Raw genomic sequence first — 19,825 nt, 5'->3', positions numbered from 1 at the left:
TATACATGAGCCCAAGAGGTAACTCAGTAATAATAAACAACCAAATACTGTTTAGATGCAGAAAATAAGAACGAATTACATTCAGATAGTTTGGTTTCGAAGCAAATGACACTGGCAGCACAGATTGTGGAAAATATTAGCGAAGCGCTCCAAAAGAAGGGAAGCGTAGGAGAAATTTTGTTCACTAGAAAGCACCAACAACTCGAACCCAAGGACGCGTAGATGCCATCAGTAGCAACGTTATAGGCGGAATGGATAAAACAAGGATGTGACCACATAGTCTAATCGGAAGTAGAGAGTTTGGTAAAGTGAGAACCAAAAAAAAAATTCCCAAAAAGAGGTTTAAGTAACAAAATATTTAGCGGAAACTTGAAAGGATAAGAGAGCGGAAGAGTTGAGAGAAAGAGATAAAAGCGAGCCGACAGACATTGTGTACGATCTAACAAGTATGTTAGCTAATATCTCCTTGGTACTATTGAAAGTAAGGGCTGTTATTCAAATTACCTGTCTTGGCTTGGGGACTTAATTAAAACTGTCCAGTAGGACAGTTGTGTAAGGGTTGGTCGTCAAAAACTGTATAAAATAGCGTAATGTTGAAAAATATTAGATTATTTAGGTTTGCCTATTTAAAAACTGATTGTAATTAATTATGAATAAGACCGATTTTTGTTATAAACCCAATTGAAAAAGTGATTTAGGTGATTTAAGTGATTTATTTAGATTTGAAAGTGATGTTGAATGCATACCTTATGTCGTTTCATGAATATATTTGTATGTCAATTACTGGTCCCACCCCATGTCAAACACTGGTTCCACCGAAAATTCGGTATGTCAATTACTGGGTCATTGACATACTTCCAAAAAAAATCATTTTTGGTTGACATAAAGATCGAATTTACTGCTTTTAAAATATTAATAAAATAAAATACATCCTACTGGAGCGGTACAATTTTACAACCTACACCTGGAGCCAAAATAACGGAAGTTATTCTACCTTAAACTCGAATTTTTTCTTAAGCAGTCAATTACTGGTCCCTTTACCCTAATACAACAATGTCATCTGATAATTAATCTCATCTGAAAGGATCTTATTTTAAATCTTAGGTTGATCTTAAATGTTTGTTAGAGAAGGAGTGGATAGTCAAGTTATTTATAGGGTGAAATTTATTTATAATTTGAATATACACAAATCACCTAGCAATCATTCTTACGCTCAAGATGTTGAATCTTTTCCAGCATTTACTTTCCCAAAAACCCGTTAAATACTTACCTATCTGAGTATATCAATAAGTAATTTGATATTGTAATGATTTTTCCTTAAGAGACAACTGCTTGTAAGCTTGATTCCTTTAAATCCCATCTTTTCTTAATCTTCGTCTCCTTCAGTACTCCATTGAGTTTTAATCACATCTCTCTTTCCTTCACTTTCTGATTTCTAGTCTGTAATGAAGTTCTTTAAAACGGTTTTTCTTTACTTCATTTGTTTTTAGTTTTTTTTTAATTTATTTAGTGATGTAGATTTTTCTTTAAACATTGTTATGAAAATATTAGATAATGTATTTAACAAACCTGTGAGAAATTGAAATGGTTGCCTATATGAATTATGAATAATATGATATGAATAACATCATATGTTTATACAAAAAATGTTCTTTGTTTAAGGAGTTTTATATTAAAAAGATTGTTGTTAGACGTTGTAATGAAGTGAATATTTCATTCTGGCACACTTCATTAAAAAAAAAGTGATTAGAATTACTGAAGATCAGCCATGGAAGATGAAATGACAGGCGAAGAAAAAGGAATTGAATCGACAGAAGATTATACAAAAGTGATTAACTATGTAAAATAAGAAGATTAATATATTATAAATAGGAGATTTATTACTGACAATTAATAAATATAAGAAAGAAAACAGAATTATATCCTTAATTTTTAAAATGAGTTCACACCCATCGTGATAGCACTTTGTCCATATTACCGAGATTTAGACAAAGTTTTAAGCATATAACCCAGCTTTAGACAACGCCGGAAACAAAGAACTTATATATTTAGTTAACAAATTAAGAAGTTTCTTCTTACTAACTTCAACTTCTATCTTTTGGTGATAGATAAATCATCTTTCCAAAGTAGCCAGATTTTTGTTTACTCATCTAACAGCCAATTGTTTTATTTACTTTAATTTTTTGCAATTGACGGGCGTAATAACGATCATACTAATTTCCTAATGCACTTTAGGTGCAAAATTTACATCATTTTTAAATTATTTTTTTCTAGTTTCACTTTTATCTAATTTTGTTCTCAGTTACTTAGCAGTCCATTCTTTCTTAATTCTGGCAACTTCTAGGAGTTTATGTTATTGTGTAGAAAGGCTTGCCTTCTCACTTTCTACAAATGTTATTGCTACGTCCATATGGACATGCGGATATCATGCGAGAATTCTAGAGTTATTTCCACCAAATTTGGAGAATTATTTGATGATGCAACTCCTTAGTTGCGAAGGGAAAGTAAAAAAACCAAACCAAAAATTGACTGTTTAAAAAGAAACTATTAATGTGCCTTAAGTAATTAAAAATAAGTTATAGGTCGAAACGATAGTCAGGGAGTTGGACTTGTAATTTGATTTGATATAGGTATTTGATGTACAGCTCTATAGGGCCTCTTGGAACGACAAACGCTGGCTGTTAAGAATGTATTTCTTACTAACATCTTATCGCCAGTATTAAATTTTGGTAACATTCACCGGATGTACAGCTTCTCTTTCAATTTCGCACACTTATTAGCTTCAGCAACATACCCTTGCTTTAGTAGTGGCGTAAAATTACAATAATATCAAACAAGCCAACAATTGAAATTACTACTTTCAGGGGGCATAACATTTATAGAGATGTATATGAGTCTAATAATGACATCTTTGTAAATATAAGATATTATTTCATGTTGTATCTTATTTTATGGTAAGACTTCTTGGAAGGAACTCTTGTAATGAATATCGATTGAAGGGTATTTGTTTTCAAATTTCAGACCATTTTTTTCCGATTTCCTCTAAAACCAATGACTTTTAAGACGCATACTTTTACTGTATCTAAATATGCCTTATAAGAAATAATTTTAATGATATGGAGGCTTTAACGGTATGATAATTATCAATGACTTGGGTGAAAGAAGTATTTTGTTTAACTCTTTTGTACCCTAAATTTGAATAATTAAATAACGTATAGTTTTCAGGAGAGGAGTCAGATGAAGAAATTCAGACAAGTGCATATTTTGGTAAGAAAATGAGTCAGGTTAACTCCACTGATGCTCTTCAAGAATCGGATTCCTACGCAGGAGAAAGTTGGGGTGGGTATATATTCTTCCATATTTAGTAAGGTTCTGTAATTCTGGCATCCCTCGTTTACACCCACTTAATTTATCACAACCAAACATTCGCCCCCATTCAAAATCAAAACACTTGCCATAACACAAACATTTATGTGATGAAAGTTTTTTTTTGTTTTGAAGCTATTTCGATTTTCATTTTTTAATTTTGTTTATTTGCTTTGTTTAAACCACACTAAAAGTCAATCATCGAAAGAGAAGCAATTCTGGGAATTTGTTATAGCTTAATATTTTTACTTAATTGGGCAAAATTTCCATTTTCTCAATAGAAACAACAGTTTTGCATTCCTTAGAATATGAAAAAGATGTTTTTAAGATCAGTAAGTCTTCATTAATATCATTACCTAGTCATTAGTTCTAATACCACCACGGATCTTTATTTAAAAAACTGCAGAAAACTAGGCATAAGCGTATGCATAACAGAGAAAGAGGATGAAATAATTAAGTTTTAATTATTTCCACCGCGTTGAGATAGTTCAATTAATTTTTTCGAGATGAAAAATTAACTATTTTTCGTCAAGATGCATTGGACGAATCCACAGTTTAGTTCTTTCACTTAGTTTTATTTATGGATGGATTGATAATTATCAATGACTTGTGGTGAAAAAAATATTTTTTAAACTCTTTTGTACCTTAAATTTGAATAATTAAATAACTACAGTTTGATGATACAGCTTAAATCCAGAGGCAAGTGTTTTGATATTTAATTCACTTAATAATTTATATTTCTTAACCATCCTGTTATATTACTAATAATCAGTTTTAGATAAGCACTTAATCTGTGTAAATTGAGAACGTTGAATTAAGATTAATTACGCCGTCCGAAAAAGTAATATTGCTTAATTTTCTAGTAATGTTTCATTCATAATTTAAAATATCGCATTAGTTCTCTTCAGTGTTGAGTAGTTGAAAGGAAACAGGTAATTGAAAACGGTGAAGTTATTGGGGAGCTTTCAACAATAAAATCTTGATCTTTGATCTTTCTTGTTTTTGAGCAAAATCATCGTTAATCCATTATTTCCGTTATTAATGCCAACTTTATCCAAAAAAGTGGCTGTTTTTAAATGTTTATTTACTTTCGGCTATCTAAAAAAACTAGGTAAATTAGGCTTCCTCACAAACATCAAAAGGAGTTCATTATTAAGCAATACTGCCTTAATACCTTTTTCTTAAATACAATACCCTTTCCTTAAATTTTATTAAAATATGAGTAGGGTAGTAAGATATCCGTACTGCCACTACAACTTTTTGGTAGTTAACGCCTATTGTAACATGGATGAAACATTGCTCTTAATAACTGAGATTTCAACTCAGACACTAAGATCTAGCTATATTTTTTATTTTCTATCATATTTCTTCTTCTTATTTTGGGGAATTAACTAACAAGCAATCAATTTTAAATTAATATTTGTAACATATATATGTATATAATTAAATATTATTAATTGTCGAAGGCGAACTACCTAGTATACTTTTAAATGCAGAACCTTTCGTAAATTATGGTGGAGAAGAAAACATCGCAGAAGAAAACATCGCAGAAGAAATCGTGCCTGAAGAAGTATTAACCTCCCAAAAAACTGAAATTAAAAGCTTAATTGATGATATTTTAGTAGAAATTAAGGAAACTGTCTTTCATGAAGAGCCAGAATCTGATGATCATAAATTTAGAATCGAGATTGATTTGAATGAAGACATAGAAATCATGGAAGAAAAACTAAAAGGAAGATCATACCACAAGATGTCTGATACTGACAGTGACATTGAATCAGACACCACTAAAAGTCTTATTAATCTCCCGAAAATAATTAAGGAACCGTTATTGCTTAGGTAATACTTGATTCTACTTAAAAGAGTAGAGTGTTTTAGTTTATGTGCAAAAATGAATAACTTATATTCCTTATTATATTTCCTTGATGTTTGCTGTTTATCACGGGAAAGTTTAAACCAAGTAGAAAATTCGATACAATAGTAGCGGCTGCTGGGGCGAGGCCTTAATTAGACGCCACTTCGTTTTTGGAGGGTACCGAAGGAATCCTCTCAAATATGTTATTCACCTTGTAACAAAATAACACCCAAATATACGTACATAAAAAAAAATGTCTAAATAACGAAGAGGCGGTAATATTGGGTTTCCTAGCTGCACTTATAATATCTTCTCATTGAAAAATAAAATCCAAACAGATAAATAACCGCTAAGGAAACTCAAATTAAGATTAAAATAACGAAAAACAAAACAGAAAAGTTCTTATCAATGTAGCCAATAAAATAAAATTCTTTTTATAAATTTTCCATCTACATAGCCTTTCGAAAACTAACTAACTAATTAATTAAGCTAATTGCCGGAATTTTCCTTCAATTTTTTTTTTCTGCCGATTTAAAATATTTAACCCTTAATTTTCTTGGTATTATCATTTATCACCAGATATTACTGAGAAAAAAAACGAGAAATAATTGAAAAATGTTAATATTATTACTGGCCACTTGAAGTCTTACATTTCCTAGTGAATAAAATTATTTTTGAAAATAAATTCAGTATTCATACAATTCATGGTAATTTTATTTGAAATATAACTGACAACGGTTTTGTCCCGTGGCCTTACACCGGCGGATATGTTTTTTATTGGTCATTTTTAAGAGTGCCCACTGGCGATTCTTAATACAGATACAGAGACGATGGAATGTAGTTTATCGTCTCTTTCCAATTATTAAACTATAATCACCGAAATTAGTTCTTGACGGTATTGTTTAGCACCTTCGTTTCAAATCACCTTCATACCTTGACAATTGAAATTCTTTTATGTTCTTTTTTTGGTAGTTAACTATTAACTTTTTAAAAAATTATACGTTTTTCAGAGAAGTATTCCTTAATCTGAAAGCAGTAAAATTCGATGAGCAGACAGATCGGATGGGTTACGCAGATCCATTCGAACTGGAATCATCAGTATATGATTCTGAACCAGAAGACGGTGCAGAGGAATCTGTGAAGAAGCAAAATGCTATTTTGAGAGTTAGCTTCTTGAAAAACGTAATAATCAAATTTGACCGAATACTTATTCTTCATAGCTATATATTGTTCTCATGTAGAGATGGTTCCGCGCCTTAGATGGTTGTAGGGTGTCCGATTGTTCACCTACTCTACACAAGAGTACTATTAACACTGCAGAGGTTAATAGGACGTAATGGGAAGGATTAGGCGCATCGTTGAGCGAGCTGTTGTTTGCATGGAACGTAAAGCTGAGTTTACTGTGGTAGTGGGTTTGATTCCTGAACTTGACCTTGGATTTATTTAATGGATAAATAGCAAAAATTTACAGAAAGTATGTTAGCTGTAAGCCTCCGTCGACTACCGATCGTTAGTTGGAGTAAACCCACCTGAAATAATAAATATTAATTTACTTTATTTTACTTAGAACATGATTAGTTAATGTAAATTAAGTTTTTACATATTTTTCCTTTCATTGAATAACGGCTCAGCCTACGGATGGGAGTCCATACTTTGTTTTTATGAAAAAAAAAGGTTAGATTTTGGGTAGATGGGAATGCCGTAGATGGCAGTGGAGGAGGAAGACCGTAAACCGCCGAGTGGAAGGAGTTTAATTCAAGATAGCTAAGAGTCTACAAGGACAGTACTTAATAGTAGAAAAGAATAACCATTTTCGCATGTTCATCTAAACTAAAACATTGCAGATGTTCAATGTTTTAATCTTTATGGGTCTACAAAAGGATTTTAAATTCTTAGTCAGCGTGACAAAAATAGTCCAAATCTGCATAAAGATCTAATGAACCTGCTTGACTTTGAAGATACTTGTTAATCTGAAACCAGAATTGCAAAATTTACCACTGTACGAGTATAATCAACTTCTTAAGAGAAATTTGTTCATAATGCTAACCGTATGTATTCACCTTGCTCTTCTCTTCGCACTTGTTAGATATTAATTTTTACAATTCGAAGACCTCTGACCGATCGTTAAGATTCTTCAAAAACCTTCGAATTTGAAAAATCAAATTTGAAGCTGAAGAATAGCCAGGAATGACAGATTGTTATAAAAAAAAAAAAAAAAGGAAAAAAAGAAAGGAAAGAAGGAGTTAAGAGAAAAAGATTGCTAAACCGCCATTAAAAATCGACAGCGAAAGCTCTAATGAACTTTTTGATAAGTACATAAGTCCTAATTATATTTGCACATTTTACTAGAAGTCATTAAAAAATTCTACAGTAAAAACGATAAAGCATGAAACCTTTAAACTTCACGTGTGTAAGGCAAATAGATTAGGCTGGCTTCTGCAATGTATCACTTAGCTACAGCAATTTCTTTCCTAAGTTCCAACTTATGCGCAACATTAGTCCCATAACACTGAAAAAAAAAAAAAAAATCTTCCTTGATTATTTCAGTCATAATTTTTTTATTTGTTAACATTTCAATCTTTCGACTAGGGCTAGGGCTTATATTTGTTAACAGCCTTCCACTCGGCGGTCTACGGTCTTCCTCCTCCACTGCCATCTACGGCATTCCCATCTACCCAAAATCTAACCTTCTTTTTTTTTCATAAAAAGGAAGTATAGTTTGACATTCAAACATATACAAAAAATTATGAGTGAAATTGGCAATAATCTTTCTTTTGGATTAATGAATCATTCACCAAAAACTGTTATCTATAATGCATTGGCTACTTTTTCCAAAGGTGCTTTGTCCGAAGTTAAGACAACTCGGAACCACTTACTAATGTGTTTAGTTTCTCAAATAAATCATGACTGAATAAATAAAGATCTCAAGACTACCACCATCTTTCGAAATTCTGGAGATTTTTTCGTAAATTTTATAGTTTTAATGATTGAATTCTTCTTAATTTGGTTTTTCAAATCACCAATCCTGTCATCTCTAAGAAAAATTATAATCTTACTATGTAAGCGCTTTTTTTTTTCCTCAGGCAAGTTGTACTTCAGGATCACTGCATCTAGGAGAAGAGCAGTTATTGCTTCAGAGTGGTTTTAGCTTAGTAAATCTTTTTGAGATTCATTTTATTCAATTGTGAAATTAATTAAAATGCGTTAATTTCACAATAATGATTGATTCAGTATCTAATTGTAAACTGGACATAATCGCCCATTCAGCTAGCTTAACCCTATGATATAATTAGGAAACTTTAAAGGTGTAATAATTAATTTTTTGTGTAACTAAAGATGTTTTTTTTTTTAGATTGTGAAGGCATGGATGCCCAGACGTGACACTATAGAAGTTTTCGAAAAGTTTTTTTATCCAAAATCAGAATCTGCAGGAGAGCTAAGTAAAAAAGGGGCTGCTAAACCGTCATTAAAATTCGGCAGTGAAAGCTCTAGTGAACTTTTTGATAAGTACATATGGCCTAATTATATTTGCAAATTTTAACAGAATTTATTATTATATTAGTTTTTATTTCAATGATGAAAGCGTATTCATTAAAACTCACTGTTACGCTTCGAAAAGTATGTTATGTGTAATCATATCTACAGATAAGAGATTTAGTAAGTTTTCTTCATATTTAGATGATTTATTAACTAACATTTCAGAACATACGACCATTGATTTTTAAAATAATTGCCCTTAGAAGGCAATCAACATCTTCATTCTATCTTAATATAATCACTTCTGATTCGGAAAATTAAAGCAAATCTGTACTACTGATAAAGTAAAAATAAATTTATGATCTCTAAATATGATGAAATACTTCCATTCAATCTAACAGTATTAAACTAACTATCTAAGACCCTATCAAAACTTAATTATTTATATTTACAAACAGACTAAAGCTTGATAAAATATAAAGGATATGGTAAAACAAAATAAACTTTTAATAAATTGAAATTCAAAAACAATCTAAAACAGAATTGTTAACTATAAAAGAAAATACAAAAAAAATCATAATAATACAAAAGTTGAACATGATGTAAAAGTAAAATAAACGAATTTAACTAATTTTAAGTAATCGTTTTCGAAGTTGAGAAACTTTAAAAAATTTAAAAAAAATAAGTGGAATAAAATAAGTTATTAAATAAGTCTCTTAAATGGAATTGGAAATTAAGAATTGTAAGCACATAATAAAAATAAATGAAAAAATCAAATTTTAATTTATGGCAAGGCTTTGAAATTTTTTGAAACAGAAGCGAAACTAGAATATTGCAGTTGATACGCTGGAAGAGTTCATTGCCGACTACTTGGAAATTCGTTAGTTTATGAAAAAATATCTGTTGTAAAACACACACTCACATGTCTTTCTTTTACAACTATTTTAAAATTTATTACTCGCAAATTTTCTTAAAACTCCGGACATTTGTGTTCTTATCACTTTAGAAGGATTCCCTAGTGGAACAAGAAGTTGCAAAACTGATTTAAGAAAAAAAAATAATAATTCTAACAAATTGAGATATTTTAATTAAGAAAGGGGGGGGAACACTTAGAAGGGAGCTTAGCCTCAATTTTATGAAGATGAGTGGCGATTTTAACTGTATGAAAAGCTTTGGAGAAATCAAAGTACCCTTTTTTGGTACACTATGTTTCAGGTACTCTTTATTATAAACCTCTGGGAATCGTAACAGAATTTATAAATGTTAGAGATATGTAATGAAGTAACCAAGCAAAAAAAATATTTAAAAAATGCTAAAGTAACTAAAATTAAAAATTAAAAAAACTTTTTCGTTTTTTCTACTCAATTTTTCTCATTTAGCTCCCCCCCCCCCATAGTGATGACTTTTTCTGGCCATTGCCAAACACTCTTCCTCTTGTGATTTCTTAAAGGACTTATCAAGGGATTTATTTAAGTTATTTATAACATTATATGTTGAATCAGTATTAATATTAAAACTTACTTTCTTTACAGGTTGTCCCAGTATTTTCTTTTATCAATGTGTCGCAAATATAAGGAAAATTACTGGGATTTAGTATTACATGGGAGAGAAGTGGAGAATCACATAGGGTAAACATTTTTTCAGTTATTTGCTTTTTAAACATCAAGACCATTAGTCTTACCGATACAGCAAAAATTTTATTCTCTTGGTAATTTTTCAAAAATTGCTTCACGTTTGCAACTAAAATTTTAGTAAAGTTTTGATTAATTACCTAATAGATACATCAAAACTTCTTAAGGCAGATTTATAAACAAATTTACTTAAATAAATGTGATAAATTTCTATTTAATTTAAGAATTAATGATTCAAAATCTCAAAAGGAAAAAAAAACAGATATTTAGTTTACAGAAAAGCCATTTTGGAATAAGTGAACAAGTTATCTAGTAAAGAGGTACTTACAGTTGGGCATTTTTGTGCCCTTTTGACAAAGATTGTCCAAAATAGTGACTTCTATCAAATTGCAATCCATATAAATTTAGCTCGGGTCTCAAACTAGGGACCCCAAAATTATTGTGAATTATTGTGATTCGCACCATAAATTATTTGATTATTACTTATTGAAAAGATGTTGTTGTCTCTTAATTCTCTACAGAAGTTTGTGAATCTAGAATGTTTTCAAACAAAAAATATAATAAAATTTCTTTTATCCAGCTAAAATGAAGTTATTATAAAGGGAGTTATGAAGAACTCTGAGCAGACCGATTTAAACAAAACGCTACTTATGTGCTAGTGTTTCAATGAATGTAATACAATAAAACTAAAAGATTGTATCTATTGGATAAACATTTTAGCTCTATGTCGACCTTAAAAATAGCTTTTTATCTAGACCAGAATTTTCAAAACAAAACACTTAACAAAATGAAATGTACAAATCAAATTCTATTAATATTCAAATAATATATTTTATTTTTACAGCAGAAGAATTGTTGATGATGATATAGTTGTCATCTTTGAATTTTGCATTTACAATGATCAAATAAGGTATGTCGACTTATGCTATAACCGCATTACTAGCATTGGACTGGCACTGATCGCCTATTATGTTGCGGTAGTATCCTAGTTATATTCTACATAGCTTAGTATTAGCTTGTTTTAGAAAATTAATGAAGAAATAAAAATAAAATATTTTAACATAACTTTATATCTACGGCAATGAACCCAACTAATTTTCTTTCACAATGCGAGGTGTAAAAAGAAAGTAAGGGTTATAATTTTAATTATTTTTATTACTTATTTAATTATTTTTTCAAGTTTAAGGCGCGTCATCATCTGAGATCATTGGCGCTTGAAGCCTTTTCCAGTGCCCTGCTGGCCTCCGGACATGTTCTCTCGTTTACAGTTAACACTTTCCATCACAGGATAGTGAGCTGAAAGAAGCTCCTGATAAGAGAATATTTAAGGGTCACAGCTGGATTTGAACCGGGATCTCCGTGGGGAATTCTAGAACGCAAACTGTGAGCTGATTCCTTCCCTTAAATTGTGTTTAATATTACTTATCATTAAATGAGAGATTTACTGTTACAATTAAAGTACTTACGTACTTGCTTATGTTTTCTGTTGCACTATCGTATTCAATGATGATTTTGAATTGAATAAGGCATACAGAAATTCTGGCGTTTTCCCAATATGTTTTCCTTAACTGCTGTTTTCCTTAAGGTATCAAATGGGATGCAGGACTTTTTTTTCTGTTACCCTCGCAATTATCTTGAAGATCATTATTTAAGTCCACCCGAGAATCCAAATCGTCATATAAACTTCCTAAATGATTATCCATAAACTTTCGGGCTGACATTAAGGCTAACAAGCTTGCTGGGTTGTCTAGCAAAATGAGGAAGTTAGTATGTGGTATTTGCTTCAGTACAAAACTTTATTTTTGCTGAGGTTTTAATAATGGTTACTCTTATCTAGTGAACAAATAAGTAGATATAAACTTTTATTTTCTGATGGGTCTTGAAACCTGATTTGAATCAGAAATCTTTTAGGATTCTCCCTAAGAACGACTAATGCTAAAGCATTTAGGTACTTTTTCGGGCAGTTTTTGACGATCAACTCTTATACAACTGTCCTACCGGACAGTTTTAATAAACCCCAATTTATCTTCGAACTTAATTTATAATTTCTAGAAACGTGATCGTTGAATAGTTCTGAAACTTCTTTATAGATTCTCATTCATAGAAACTTCACAGTTATCAAAATTTATAAATGGCCAGCAGCCTTTTTTTTTATTTTAAGATTTTAGGCCCATTAATCATAAAAATACTTAACCATTCATTTCATTTCAAGTCATAGATATTTTTAATAATTCAAACATTATTTAAGTTTAATGCATTTAATCATTTTTATCCACAGTTCAATCACAATATAATTGGATTAAACGTGATGAACAATGAAATAGAATCTATATCAAAATTAACTCGAAAACAACTGGGATTAGTGTCAAACTTAAGGCAGCTTAGACTGAACGGAAACCCACTCAATAAACCGGTAATTATCAACTCACCTTTTTCATTTTCTTTTAACCCTCGATTCAGAAGGCATTGCTGCGTTCGTGCAGTTCTTTATATCTTGAGTTTTCACAGGAAAAGTCCTTTTTAAAATCATTTGAGGGCTAACAGTGGTTTCTAAAAATTGTGCTGTAAACATACGTAATTAGGAAGGCCACGGTAGCCGAGCGGTTAGAGGCGAGGCTCGCAAAACTAATAAGTATTATGATAAGGGTTCGATTCCTGGTCTAGGCCTTGGATTTTATTTGATGGTTAATAAAAAGAATTTACAGTAAAGTAATGTACATTTGCTAGTCGCCTTTGTCCACGACACATAAATTGGTGGTTGAACGAAAATCCCACCTGAAGAAATAGGCTTTATTTTACTTTACTTTTCGAATCACGAATTTCCTGAGAGAATTTAAAGTTGACAATTTTAATCCATGAACACATTTCTATGTAGAACAAAAAAGAAATAAAATAGGAAATTTTAACTTTTCACGAGTGAAAAGTGAAAACGTAGTTTTAGCATTATTTAGGCATTATTTCTTGCCTAGAAGCTCATAAAGCTCTGTTTTTAATAAGTTCACCTCTCTGTTCCAAATAATTTTTTGTGTATGTCCTGATAGCACAGATTCTTCACCTTATTTTTAAGAGGTTAGTGAGACGTTTACCATACATTTAAAACATTATCAATTCTTGAATACTGTCAACAGATACAATAAGACTGAAAAGTACACTGAGTAGAAAAAGAAATTTTCTCTCATTATGTACAAATTCATTTCTTTTTATATCAGTGGACACTAGTAATGGATGCATTTACGATTTATTATTGTGGAAGAATTTATTCCTAAATATTTTTTCGCAAATGAGGACAGGAAATTAATACTATCTACTTATTCAATTTAACTGATGAATTTTCAGGCATAAGATTGCACTGGAAATCCAAATTTGTCTTCATTGAAATCATTTTCTTTTTTTTTTGTGCTTTCGCCTATCTAAGCCGCCAAGTTCTAAAGATAGTAATGGGTTCTGTTAATGCAAATTGAGTAGAATCATGTTTTTATGTGTAGCTGAATAATAATAATAATATTGAGGAGGTTCCAAGGAGAGAACAGCGTCATTTTGAGTTCACCGCAAGAGATCCATATGGCGTTTTTATGCCTAAAATTGGATCTTTGTAATAAGTTTAGGTCAACTCTTGTACGATTGACCCCGCAAAATGCAACTTCAGGATACGCATTTTTATTTAGAGATTCTAAAGGTGGACGAAACATCTTGATCACAAAATGAAGGCGTCTATCTCAGGAAAAAAATTTGGAGTTTGTCAAAGCTTGGACCTTTACTAGTATTTTCTTGTGTTTGGTAATGTACTAAAAATATAGTTTATTTTAACATTTATTAGTTTGTTTTGTATTATCGTTTAAGGTAGGATTCAATGCGTAATTCTAATAGAAAAAGTAGCGGCTCTAATGAAAATAAGATTACTTACCAATCATCAGTACAGAAATGTACAGTGAATTAGGCAATTCTCTTCAATGTTTCAGGGACGTATTAACGCAGCGTGCCTTCTCAAATATAATCAATTGGAGCTTCTAGATTTAGCTGAGACCTCACAAAATGTACGTTCCATTGCCTGGGTGGCAGAATTTGCGCAAACTTGTACATCAATCAAAGTACTGGACATTTCTCGCATTATAGGACAAAGAGGGTACAATCTTCGAACTTATAAAGTAGCCCTTTTTTTCTCTGATGTTTTGAAGGTAAGAATTAAATTACTGTAACGCGTTTAACGCTTCTTTTAAAGAGCTTCCTGCTGTTTAAAACAAAGATACCTTATTCTGTCCTGTTTTACGATTTATCAAGTCACATATTCGAAATTAAAATTTCTATGGGAATCTATAATTTCTGTCCATTGAATACCTTAAAATACTATATGTACCATATGAATTATTCTCTTGCATTTATTTTGCATCTTCTCTTAGAAATATGTGTAGTGATTGAATATGGGTGTTTATGTGGTGAGCGAAATAACTCGAAAGATATTACGAAAATAATTCTTTTATTGTTTTTGGGGTTGTCCCCCAAACAAGTGAGTTGATTCATTGCATATTTTCGAAATATTCACAAATTATTTAAAATACAACATAATATAAAAAATAATAAAAGAAACTAATTATAATTGAAAAGAAAAAGAAAAAATTTGTATCTTGTTACTAAGTGAGAAAAAAGAAATCAGAAAGCCTTAACAAAACCTAATAGGTTGGTGTTATTTTGAAAGAAGTAAATTCAAATTTGACGGTAAATACTAAAAGATCTGTTTTCATCGCTTCATCCTCAAGAGAGTTATCTTAATTGTGAACTATTATTAGTACAAACAAAGCAATTGAGACGAACTCGTGCACAGAGTTACTCGTTCATTAAGAAAGCTCGTAAGCTTAAGCGATCTTAACATAGATAGATGGAAGTTCTTCTCTTGGTTAATGTCAAGTAATCGGAAAGCTCGAGATTGATTAAAAAAAAAATGTAATAGTCTACAAGGAGGTCAACAACCTTGGTTACGTTTCTAAAAAATGTATTCTAAAGATATTCAAAGAGGTGATTGAAGTGCTTATATTCTCAGAAATCTGGGGAAGCATTGGAATACAAAATTAACTAAGCATTACTGTTCTCAAAAATTAAAATAAAATCGCTGGTGTTGCAGTGCAGGTACTAAAAATTCGTAGCCAGTAATCTGCCTTATAAAAGAGTGGCTTGAAGTCTGTGTTATTTGCAGTGGAGCGATCTAGCCCTAGATAGACATCTCGCAAGTCATATCCTACACTCATTTAAAGTGGGGCTTATTTAAAATAGAGATGTTTAACCAAATTGATTATAGGTAGTGATTGGTAATTAGTGATTTGAATAATTTTTTTAGAAGTGAAAATAAGTGCAATAAAGAAAAAATATTGTTTTTAACGTTTCCAACAAGGTAGCTAATTGTTTAAGAAAATATTTAATAGTTAAGTAATATAATTTTATGATATAAAGTAAAAGAAATCGATTGAATGTGAGAGAATATTTTAAAATTGTCTTTAATAGATAATAAATGTATAAATAAATGGAATTTATTATGATGTGTAACGAAATGATAAAAGTGGATAAAAAAGGTTAAGGTTTGAATATTATTTTAATATAATATATTATATATTATAATTTCATTATTTCATTAATTTATTATCACTATAAGTATTAAATTCGTGGTACAATATATGGTACTCGTATTATCATGTCGAAGAAAAAGTTTTTTACTGATTGAAAATGATTTAATTTGCATAAAAAGAAATATTTCTATTTATTAAAAGTTTTGTTCTTGTTGGAAAAAAAGTTACTACACAATAATAAACAGATTTTATCAAAGTTTACGTGAAATTTTTCGAAGAAAATGCAGCTCTCAGTTGCTGTAACTTTGCTTAAAGCCTAACTTATCACTAAAAGATTATTTAAGTTTATACTTGTTTCTGCCATATTAGCACTAAGCACCTTTAAAATTTCTGTTCGTTGAAAATTTAAATGATTGGAAGATTTGTTATTAGAGAAGTGATATAACTAGTGATATATTTTTTATTTTATTTACCTTTAACCAGTCAGTGTCAGTGTGAATTGGTGTCTGAGATTGCGCAAGGGCTCGCTAAACCTAAGGAACCGCACTTTCCTACTGATCCTTTGTACATTGCGTAATGTTGGCTGCGTAAACAGTTAATATCTTAGGCAATCACGCAGGAGCGACATAAGATCTGAAGAAATAGTATAAAAATAATTTCGCTTTGATTAGTTATATGAATAGAGTAAATTTTTTCTATGAAGAACTAAGAAATAAGTATTGAATTAAAATAATAGGAACACAGAACGAGTTGAATTGTACATTAAAGCTTTGTTTTTCAGCACAATACTAGTTTGTCTGAATTGCATTTACAGAAGAATGGACTAAATGATAATGACATAGAAACGTTAATGTGGGGACTTGTTGCACATCCAAAGTTGAAAGTGTTGGACCTTACTTGTAATGATGTATGTGATTTTGGAGCAGAGATAATAGCCAAATCTTTAGATAAAGTTGAATCACTTATTTCACTTAGTTTGGCTTGCAATAAAGTCAGAAATGCTGGCACAAGGTTCTCTAATCGAGTTTTTGGTGAATAATATACACACATGTATTTCATTTTCGTTGGTGGCTAATTGTTTTAAAATAACTTCTTAGGGCTCTTTCTCTGAGACTACCATACAGCAAGATAACTGTTTTGAACTTAGCACGAAATCATATAGGTGATGAAGGCATGATTGATCTGATGAATTCCATAAGGAAACCTTACCCTCTACAGGCATTATTCATTTTTGGAAACCCTTTTGGAGTCACCACATTAGAGGTAATTATTGTTGCTAACAATAATAATAATAATAATAATAAGGGAAGGGATTAGCTATGAGGTTAGCATACTGGACTCCCACACGGAGGTCCCGGGTTCGAATCCAGCTGCTGACCCTTAGATTTTCTCTTCCTAGGAGCTTCTTACAGCTCACTGTCCGGTGATGGACAGTGTTGTCTGTAACGAGAGAACACTGTCCGGAGGCCGGCAGTGCACTGAAAAAAGCTCCGAGCGCTAATAACCTCAGCTGTTGATGCGCTAAAAAAATAATAATAATAATAATAATAATAATGACACTAATAATAATGATAATAATATTGATCAATTTTATTAAATATTGGTTTAACATGCGAATCTTACAATTCAAAATACAAGTATATACAATGAAAACATAAAGCAACCAACATTCTACTCAGCTTTAGCAGCTTTCAGGGTGCTGAAATCGTGGTTAATCAAATTCATCCAATTTTTCTAAAACTTTGTATGAAATACAAGATAAGGAAAATCCAAATAAAAAATTATTATTGCTGGAGCTCAAGGATATTCTGGAAATTGAAGTAATTTATTACCTAAAGGGGAAATGACATGTAATTTTAATATTTCTATAAGTAGAACATTACGACTAAATAATTATTATAAAAATCCGGCGAAATTAAATAGTGTTCTTTAAGTTTTATTATTTCATCTATTTTAATAGCAAATGTTTAACATTATCATTTTGCTGTTTTATCATTTATTTATTTAATTTCATCGTGTACAATATTTAAATTTTTTTAAAAATATTTTTTCTGTGGAGTTCGGTCCAAGAAGTCGTTTCAGTTGACTGTATTTTCCGTTCAATACTTTTGTTATATTATTAATGACACTACCCACCTTGGACTTGTTTTTCGCTAGGGTTTGTGTATGTTGGCACGGAGCTATTACTGGATCAGTTTTTTGCAGGGTCAACATACCCAGGCAGATTTTTGAATGGAAAGAAAATGAAAGTCCGTGGTCTCCTAGGACGAAATTTGGACGGATGAAACATCATTAACCAGCAAGAATTAAGATTCTTAGTTGTTGAAATGAACGAGATATATAAAATAGATCTTTTACCAAAATAATTGACGAAATGTGCTATTCGAATAGCAAACTGATCAAAAAGAACTAATAAGGAAAATTGAGAAGAGAAACGTGCTGATGAATTATGTGTAATAAGGATGTTATAAGGAATAAGTATGTTAATCATTGGGAAAGTATAGGCGCCAAGGTAGCTGAGAGTTAGAGGCGAGACCTGCGAAGCTAATATGTATTGTGGTAACTCGGTTCGATTCCCGGTCTTAGGCCATGGATTTTATTTAATGGTTGATAAAAGAAATTTACAGTAAAGTACGTATATTTATTAAACGACCCGTATGTTGGCTACGCCTGTATTAGGAAATATTTTCCGTGACCAAATAGAAAAAGTATGCAGTATATTTAATTTTAAAATTTTTAATGTAAATATCAACCATAATCATCAAAACTCATTTTAATCTTAAATTAACATTACTGATTATCCAAACTTTTTTTTAGACTTTGAGTAATTGCCTGAAGACTTGCATACTGTCACCAAACACTGTGGACACGCACGTTACAATTGTGGACGGTGCATACTCCGTGGTGCATTATCCGTTAGGTGACAGGTGAAGTAATATTTATTAAATTCTTTAGATTACATAAACAAAGCGGATTTCTAGATTCTAGATTCTGTTTTATCTTAATGTTAACGAATGTTGCAAGCGTAATGCATTTTGGGATATACAATAACTCATTTGCCAAAAGTTTTTTTTTTTTTATGTTAAAAGTGCTCTCTCTTCAGGCAAAAGAGCTATCAGGCAGGTTTTAACAAATCAGTTGAGTCGTTCAGATTTGCACCTTTTATGTTGACCATGAGGGAGAAACACTTCATTTGTAAAAAATAAAAATTACAAAACGTCAGTAGGGCTGCTTGAATTGCGAACTCATCCATCCTAAGACAATTTCATTTGAAAAGAAATGAAAAAACAAACATTTATGTTGACATTGGAAGTTCTAATTTAATTGAAATTTTGTTTTCTTTCTAATAATGAACTAGACACATTGTCTTCTGTTTTAGATATAAATCTCGATATTACCGGCAATATGAGTCTTGGAAGCCTGGTGTTTGGAGATGGAACGGCGCTCCTCCCATGTATTATGGAATCAAGAAATTTAAACCATCCAACAATTTCAGTAGCCGAGACAAATTTCCTTTACCTACCAAGGGCGCTGCTAAGAATTCATGCGGAATATAGAAAATTTGCAATAAAAATGAATTATGTTTTTACTAAGACTGGTTATTTTTGCAAATCTTCATTTTTAAATTTTTGACTTTCTGATATTTAGTAATATAAAACTGCCTTAATTTTTCCATACTGTTGAAGTACTAAGTACTTATAGTAGGAACTACTAGTTCACTGCGATTTATGAGATTTACCTACTCCATGGTTACTTTAAATGCCAGAGTTGGTTCACTGTAAAAGGGTAATAAAAAAATCGCGGCAGAATGGTGGTTGGGCCGATGCTTTGCGCCGCTCCACATCTTAGTACACTGTTTGATCTCAATTTATGCCAGATGTGTGAGTTCTCATGTTTTTTGGGCCTGGTACAAGAGATTTTGCAAAAGAAATGGTAGTGAC

General features: G+C 31.1%; 1 protein-coding gene across 8 annotated transcripts; it reads left to right on the top strand.

The window, feature by feature from the left end:
* Nucleotides 1-1,049: 1,049 nt before the first annotated feature.
* LOC141449299 (uncharacterized) lies at nt 1,050-19,473 on the top strand. 8 transcript variants are annotated; one of them, XM_074118583.1, is made up of 13 exons: nt 1,050-1,828; nt 3,226-3,339; nt 4,863-5,205; nt 6,232-6,403; nt 8,574-8,728; nt 10,231-10,326; nt 11,174-11,306; nt 12,608-12,742; nt 14,289-14,504; nt 16,666-16,895; nt 16,982-17,147; nt 18,702-18,811; nt 19,264-19,473. In XM_074118583.1, the coding sequence occupies exons 2-13, from the start codon at nt 3,276-3,278 to the stop codon at nt 19,439-19,441; spliced, it is 1,998 nt and encodes a 665-aa protein (XP_073974684.1). In that variant the 5' UTR covers nt 1,050-1,828; nt 3,226-3,275; the 3' UTR covers nt 19,442-19,473. The 8 variants fall into 8 exon arrangements, with proteins under 8 accessions (XP_073974684.1, XP_073974683.1, XP_073974682.1 ...); XM_074118582.1 differs by having other exon boundaries at nt 4,833-5,205; XM_074118581.1 differs by having other exon boundaries at nt 3,219-3,339.
* The last annotated feature ends 352 nt before the right edge of the window (nt 19,474-19,825 follow it).

Source organism: Rhodnius prolixus, unplaced genomic scaffold, assembly GCF_049639745.1.
Source record: "Rhodnius prolixus isolate KJV_2025 unplaced genomic scaffold, Rpr scaffold_2, whole genome shotgun sequence".
In the NCBI taxonomy this organism is placed as follows: Eukaryota; Metazoa; Arthropoda; class Insecta; order Hemiptera; family Reduviidae; genus Rhodnius; species Rhodnius prolixus.
The sequence above is the reverse complement of the archived record's forward strand: the minus strand, read 5'-3'. Positions and strand labels throughout refer to the sequence as shown.

Coding starts and splice junctions, on each gene's coding strand:
- LOC141449299 (XM_074118576.1), top strand. CDS start 1,769: ATGGAAGATGAAATGACAGGCGAAGAAAAAGGAATTGAATCGACAGAA. Junction 5,206..6,231: donor AAGGAACCGTTATTGCTTAG/GTAATACTTGAT, acceptor TACGTTTTTCAG/AGAAGTATTCCTTAATCTGA. Junction 14,505..16,665: donor TTTTCTCTGATGTTTTGAAG/GTAAGAATTAAA, acceptor TTTGTTTTTCAG/CACAATACTAGTTTGTCTGA.